General features: G+C 45.5%; 1 protein-coding gene across 1 annotated transcript in view; it reads left to right on the top strand.

Annotated features, from left to right (window-relative positions):
- The window catches only part of LOC118408470 (huntingtin-like), a 34,522-nt gene extending 27,413 nt beyond the window's left edge, over positions 1 to 7,109 (top strand). Inside the window, exons 34-38 of the mRNA XM_035809287.1 lie at positions 3,582 to 3,704; positions 4,368 to 4,504; positions 4,776 to 4,859; positions 5,272 to 5,414; positions 7,016 to 7,109. Of these exons, the coding sequence (XP_035665180.1) occupies positions 3,582 to 3,704; positions 4,368 to 4,504; positions 4,776 to 4,859; positions 5,272 to 5,414; positions 7,016 to 7,098 (570 nt within the window). The 3' untranslated portion in view covers positions 7,099 to 7,109. The remainder of the gene's footprint in view (positions 1 to 3,581; positions 3,705 to 4,367; positions 4,505 to 4,775; positions 4,860 to 5,271; positions 5,415 to 7,015) is intronic.
- Positions 7,110 to 7,384: the final 275 nt, after the last annotated feature.

The raw sequence follows: 7,384 nt of genomic DNA, 5'->3' as shown, positions 1-7,384 counted from the left end.
GTCTGTGTACCACTGCCACAGGTCGAAGATCACCCTTAGCAAAACGGTGATCTTGCACCTCCTGGATGATTCAGTTGAGCCATCACTGTTGAGTTGTAAGAGCAGACTGTGTCCGCTCACCATCTCCTTGTAGAAACCAAGGACAGATGAGGAGGTGTCCTGCCGTCCCGGCTGTGTGCTGACCTCTCTTCTACAGACCAGTGTCTTCCTGCGGGAATGCTGCTGAAGAACTGCCGAGGTGTCGAGGGCTGCACTGCAGTCGTGACTGTACAACTGATGTCTTCACCAGACTTCAGCGTATCTGAGCTGCATCTGACGGCAGCCCAAGAAGCTGAGCTCCTCTTGTCACTAGAGGAACTGCGATGAGCAGACACCTGAAGACTTCTGAAGTGCAGAGACGAGAGTTGTGTGCCAACTGACACTGTTGTGGCTTGCGCTCTCCCCGTCAAGCTGCCAACTTCTCTGCCAAGATGATTCTGTCTGAAGACAGAAAGTTGTCTGCTAGATGCTGCGACTCCAGCACCTTGTAGTCAGGGACCAAGTTGACCTCTGCATAGCGTCAAGCCGACTGCTGCGTTGACTCTCGGGATGAAACCTGGTTGAGAGCAGCTGTTAACTGTAGTTGTCAACAGTTGTCGTCCAGAAAGACGATAAGATGATCTGCGCTGTCTCTGCTCGGGAAGAACAAAGGTGAGAGCAGCTCCAGACTCTAGTTGTCAACGGTTGCCATCGTCCATGTAGCCCTCCAGACGATAGCCAGGACCAACATCCACTCAGTTCAGGGATGACACCTTCAAAACTGAAGGCTGTGCGTCGTTGGACTCCAATAAGAAGACAAGGGATCCTCTAATCGACCTGCAGCCATGCAGCTGCCTGTCGGTTTCTACGTCTACTGGGATGTGAAGAAGCATCCTTCTGATGACCTTCCCCACGTAGTCTCCCAGCTGGATGAGGTGTTCAGGAACACCCAACTTGGCATCCTAAAGACGAACCTGTAGAAAAAACTTGTCTAAAAGGCAAGAAAAAGTAAACAGGTGATACGGAAGTTGTTCCATCGCACCCCTGGTAAGCAAGTTCTTACCTACCACGCTCGTGTGGGGTAACCTGTGGAAGGAAAGAAGAAGCCACACCGTCTTGTGGCGATCTGCTCCCACTTGTACCCCTTCACGCACTGTAGGGTCCTGGGATCTACAGACGCCTGCTGCCACCGCCGTAAGAAGTGGACTAGCCTGCCCCTGCGCAGAAGCCGCATACTGTGGAGTACAGGTTCATGGATGGTTGAACACCTAAGTGTCTCTCTTGTTGGAGATGCGTCAGCTAAATGTCCAACCTCACTGCTGAAGAGTTGAGAAAGACTGCTGTGCAGTACTGACGAGAAACACCCCGACAGTAGCTTGGCCTCAGCAAGTAGTTGTAGTAGAGTGTCTCCGCTCGACGACATGTGACCGATGCTGTAACAACAACTGTGTCTAGCTGTTGACTTGTTCTGCTTGTCAACACTGCCGAATGGGCCTAGTCTCTGAGGCCAGGTCGACGACCTTTATCCCAGATCGAGGGAACAGAGGATCTAAGAAAAAGACCCGAACACCCTGGGAAAAACTCACATAAAAACCCACATGTGCAAGACAGTTGGGCAAGAACAGAGCCTAGGAAGTAAGAAACTGTCCTAGCAATCATACATAACAAACTGTAGTTGTTCAAAACTACAACACTGAAAACTGTAGTTGTTCAAAAAACTACCACAACTGAATTAACTGCCTCGGTTAATTCATTATCTTGTTAAACAAAAGGTTTTCCAACCTGCCACTAAAAATAGAAACATTGTACAAGTACATTGAAACAGAAATGTGAGAACAAAGAGCTCACCCTGCTTCTTGTAAAGGCAGCTGACTACCGCTCTTGATGCTGTGTAGTTGAAGTCAGCACCGCCAACGTGGACAAGCGTTGTTCGGCATGCTGTTGTGAAGTCTCCAAGTTGTTGCCACGACAGGGCTTGTCGTGTTCAAAGGACATCTTCTCTTCAACCACCAAGTCGTCAGCAACACAAGGTGCCTGACTGACTTCTTCATCGGGCCTAGCTGCACCCACGAAGACACTGCCGTCCCAGCAGCCGCTAACGCTCCTGCTGTCCCGTCGTAGTAGTCTCGTCGCAAGCTGTGGACAGCCACGTCACGTCGCCGTTGCTTCTCTGGAACGGCACCCATTGGAGACGGAGCATGCCGGATCCCGGCATAGGTTGACAAAACTGCGTCCTCATCTATCTTGAAAAGCCACCAGCGTTTCTGAAATAAATACAGAAAAATACGTACATCGCTGCTAGCAGCCGGTGAAACTTTGCTGACGCCAGCCCTGTCGTCTTCATCTTCTTTGTGGCCGCCGATAGCGATGTCGCCACCTTCTTCTTCGTTCTTGGCGCCAACTTCTCAACTTCTTCTCGGCGCCATCCTTCTCGGTTCGCGGTCGGAGCAAGCTCGACAACCTTCCCGAACGAGAGACCTCGAACTCCATCGCTTGAGTACCCCCGAAAGAGCACCCAAAACGCCCAAAACTGGCGTAGAAGTCGACGTTGAAGACTGACGATAGTAATGGCGCCGACCCTCGGCGCACATGTTGACGAACTTGTTCGGAGTTCTTGCGGCCCCCGTCGCTGCAAAGCCGCTAAAAACTCCTGCGCCGCCCGTAGAAAATCGCCGAGCCGCCGAAGTCTTCGAAGAAAGTCGTGTCCGGGTCCCAAAAAACGCGATGGGACCCCAAAACCGGAGCTGGAAACTACAGGGGGTGTTTTCAGTATCGCTCAAAAAATTAGACTGATGCGCATGCGCGGCGAGGAATCATGGGTAACCCGTGACCTTTCAACTTTGGGAGCTACCAAGTGAGGCTATATGGGGGTGGTCAGGCTCAGATACACCTGAAGTCATTCTCTGATTCAGTCTGACTGACTAACGAGAGGATGCAGGGGACAATCATTCATTGTTATCAGGAATGAGATGAAGAATGATGCGCATGAGGAGTACTGGTAAATGGATTAAACCAGGAAAAACTAAATTCAACTAGAAACAGATCTATGTCTGTCTCAGACAGCCTGTTTACACCCTCAAAGGCCTTCACGCATGTCTTGCTCTCCAAAATATAGTGTGGTATAAAAAAAGGACATAATATTGTTTCCAATGAGCTTTGAGATACTTAAGCATAGCACTTTAGTTCCTTGCATGACATGAAAGGTCCTAAAAGAGATGGAAATCTTTTCAAATTATTCTTCAGTTAGTCAGAAATCTGCAATCTAAATTTGAAGACTTCTGGTATCTGACATTATCAAATGTACTGAGGGTCACTACAGTTATTTTTACAGAACCAAAACTAAAGTTTCTGCGGATGTTCCAATAATCCTCCTGAGACCCTCCTCAAGACAATAATGACTTTTAATCACTAGGTGGCGCTGCGGAGAGAAGAATGAGGTCCCAAATGTCAACCTGATGAAACTATTTTTAGTTGACCGTTGTATTATCAGATATGCCTGAAGAATGAGGTCCCAAAGGTCAACCTGATAAAACTGTATTCTGAGTGGACCATTGTATTTTCAGATCTGCCTGTCCACCCCGTCTGCGTTGAACACCCTGCATGGCCTGTTTGAGTCGGTCACCCCCAGTTCCCTGCGACCATTAGACATGCTGCTCAAGACTCTCTTCTCTCCTCCTACAGATCTGGTAAGATGGTCAGCATTTTTAAACTATTAACAGAAGGAACAGTTGTATGTGTTGTAAAATTAAGTGTTAGGAAAACAGATTGGAGAAACTTAAAGAATGCAGCATTGCTGTACATACAAGTTATAGCATGTTTGGAGTATTTCTTTTATTGCTGTAAAAAAGAATAGACTTATAGTGAACCAGATGTAAAACGTCATATATTTTGTCTGACCCTCACCTCTTCCCTCATGACCTCAATGAAAAGTGGCTTGTGGGCCAATTTAAGCTTTTGAAAAAATAACAACAAAGGTTAACAAAAAGGATTTCCTTAAAGTTTGCTCATGTCTATTGTCTTGGAATTCACAGTTCCAAATAGTTTGATTAGTGATTTTGTTGATAATACTGATATTGGAAAAAGTAGTATTTATAGTATCACAAGCTTTTGTTTAGACTATGATGATGACAATGTTCAGAACAACCACCACTCAGGCGCAGTGAAAGAGCCTGATCTGAGCTGACCTGAGCCTCAGTCCTCTAACGATTACTACTGCTACTGTTGTCTTGATAATGTCAGAAAAACCCTCAGGCTGTTGTATTATCTAAGTATGTGTCTATGAATGGTAGACATCCAGGTATACAATGTGTTATTTATGCTTGAGATGTTTGTTGTTTGTTGTTGTGCAGACCAGTCCCGACAGTTTTCTCCGCTGGTCCTCCATGGTGCTGTCTGTCCTGCGAGTGCTGATCTCCCAGTCTAAGGAAGAAGTCATCATGGCCAGACTACAGGAGCTAGGACTGTCTGCCAACATCTTCACAAACAAGTCAGACTTCCTACAATATCATCATTGTAGCTTTCCATACTTGACATGCACCAGTTTCCTGTAGGCTTTTAGTTTAAGTTTTACAGCAATACATTAATTCTAGAAGAATCACCAGTGTCTGATAGAAATATTTATTATATCTTTAAGTCTGTGATTTGAACAATAACTTTCTCGCCTATAAAATATACATTGTAAGTGCTGAAATATGTGTTAATCCTTAAATCATGGCCATTGCATCATTAAAAAAATATATGTCTGCATCCCTTTTCAGTGTGATTTATCGAGCTAAAGGCAGAGCTGTAGACCTGGATGGTGATGCTCCGTTTGAAGAGGTTCCTGAAGAGGCTCTAGCAAGGTAACATAATTTTATACATCAATTATTCTGGTATTGTATATTTAGCAGACTCATGCGTTACAAAAACATGCACCATACATACTGAAAAAAAATGCACTATACATGTTTAAAATTCCAGGTAAGCAATGTGTTGCAAACTCTTTAGATTTAAAGTGCACCTGCCACACTAGCTGCACCTCGTCTCCCAGGATGCAATGTGCCATGAGGCACTTTGTCCTGTATTTTGTAGAAATAGAAGACTTAATAGAAATGTAATACTTTAATGTCATGAGTTATAAATGCTTTTTATTTGCTTCTGAATTACAAAACTGATTAAAGTTGCAACAGTTACAATTGGCATAATTGTATTGTCCTGTTTTCCTGTCAACAATAGATAACCGCTAATCATTCGCTGTCTTGATTTCTGTTTTAGATTTTTGTTGCAAGTGATTGGTGCGCTGGCAGAGGAGATTGCCTTCCGCTCCAACACATCAGTGCTGCAGAGGGAGGGCTGCCACAGCCTGGCACAGCAGCTGGCTCACCTGCTGTTATATGTCACCTACATCCTCAAGTCAGGTGGGTATTAAATAGTGGGAGAACTTCTGTTACTGCACCGGCACAGTTCTCTATGTTTGACTGTGTGTATGTGTGTGTGGTTCCCAGCATACACAGCATAGTGTATTAAACCAATTCAGTCTCTACAAATCTTTGAAATCTTCATTGAAATACCATGTTGCAGATATTCAAAAGATCTTTATTTAGAAAAGATTACTTTGAAATCTTTATTAAGATATCATGCTGCAGCTGGAGTTTTACTTCCAGGCAATACATTACTCTTCCTCAGCATTGCTAGAATGAACTGGCAGAACAATTCAACACAAGTACATTCAACTGGAAAAAATTGTGTCAAAGTTAGTCTAACTTATAAGGATCCTAATGCAAATGCCGTCCATATGTAAATTATGTTTAGATAGTTCCTATGGTCAGACAATACAACAACTGAACTTTTTTTGTCAGAATCTCACCTTCCTTGCTATCTACATACTTTCTCCTACATTTTGACATCTTTCCCACAGGTTTGTTCAGGAAGGTGCTCTCTGCTGCCATGGCACTACCAGTGGAGTCCCCTACTGAAGCATACTACAGTGTGGAACAACTAAATCACACCTTCCTCACTATCTACATTTTCCCCCCAGGTTTGTTCAGGAAGGTGCTCTCTGCTGCCATGGCACTACCAGAGGAGTCCCCTACTGAAGCATACTACAGTGTGGAACAACTAAATCACACCTTCCTCACTATCTACATTTTCCCCCCAGGTTTGTTCAGGAAGGTGCTATCTGCTGCCATGGCACTACCAGTGGAGTCCCCTACTGAAGCATACTACAGTGTGGAACAACTAAATCACACCTTCCTCACTATCTACATTTTCCCCCCAGGTTTGTTCAGGAAGGTGCCTTCTGCTGCCATGGCACTACCAGTGGAGTCCCCTACTGAAGCATACTACAGTGTGGAACAACTAAATCACACCTTCCTCACTATCTACATTTTCCCCCCAGGTTTGTTCAGGAAGGTGCTCTCTGCTGCCATGGCACTACCAGAGGAGTCCCCTACTGAAGCATACTACAGTGTGGAACAACTAAATCACACCTTCCTCACTATCTACATTTTCCCCCCAGGTTTGTTCAGGAAGGTGCTATCTGCTGCCATGGCACTACCAGAGGAGTCCCCTACTGAAGCATACTACAGTGTGGAACAACTAAATCACACCTTCCTCACTATCTACATTTTCCCCCCAGGTTTGTTCAGGAAGGTGCTATCTGCTGCCATGGCACTACCAGAGGAGTCCCCTACTGAGGCGTACTACAGTGTGGAACAACTGAATCTCACCTTCCTACTATCGTATCTACATTTCTCTTACATTTTGACATTTTCCCTGCAGGATTGTTCAGGAAGGTGCTATCTGCTGCCATGGCCCTACCAGAGGAGTCCCCTACTGAAGCGTACTACAGTGTACTACACTAGATCTCACCTTCCTCACTATCTACATTTTCCCCCCAGGTTTGTTCAGGAAGGTGCTCTCTGCTGCCATGGCACTACCAGAGGAGTCCCCTACTGAGGCGTACTACAGTGTGGAACAACTAAATCACACCTTCCTCACTATCTACATTTTCCGCCAGGATTGTTGAGGAAGGTGCTATCTGCTGCCATGGCCCTACCAGAGGAGTCCCCTACTGAGGCATACTACAGTGTACTACACTAAATCTCACCTTCCCCACCATCTACAATTTTGTACTTACTGACATACATTTTAACATTTTCCCCCAGGATTGTTCAGGAAGGTGCTCTCTGCTGCCATGGCCCTACCAGAGGAGTCCCCTACTGAGGCATACTACAGTGTGGAACAACTGAACCTCACCTTCCTCACTATCCACATTTTTCCCCCTAGCGAACATGGGACTTATGAACAATTCACTATGGACCATGGTCCTCTTTTCACCCACAGTAAGTCCAGTGGTCTGAAAATGGACTTACTCGGGGAGGATGGC

The sequence above is a fragment of the Branchiostoma floridae genome, unplaced genomic scaffold (assembly GCF_000003815.2).
Source record: "Branchiostoma floridae strain S238N-H82 unplaced genomic scaffold, Bfl_VNyyK Sc7u5tJ_1589, whole genome shotgun sequence".
NCBI lineage: Eukaryota > Metazoa > Chordata > Leptocardii > Amphioxiformes > Branchiostomatidae > Branchiostoma > Branchiostoma floridae.
Note: the sequence above shows the minus strand (reverse complement) of the source record. Positions and strands in the feature narration are given on the sequence as shown.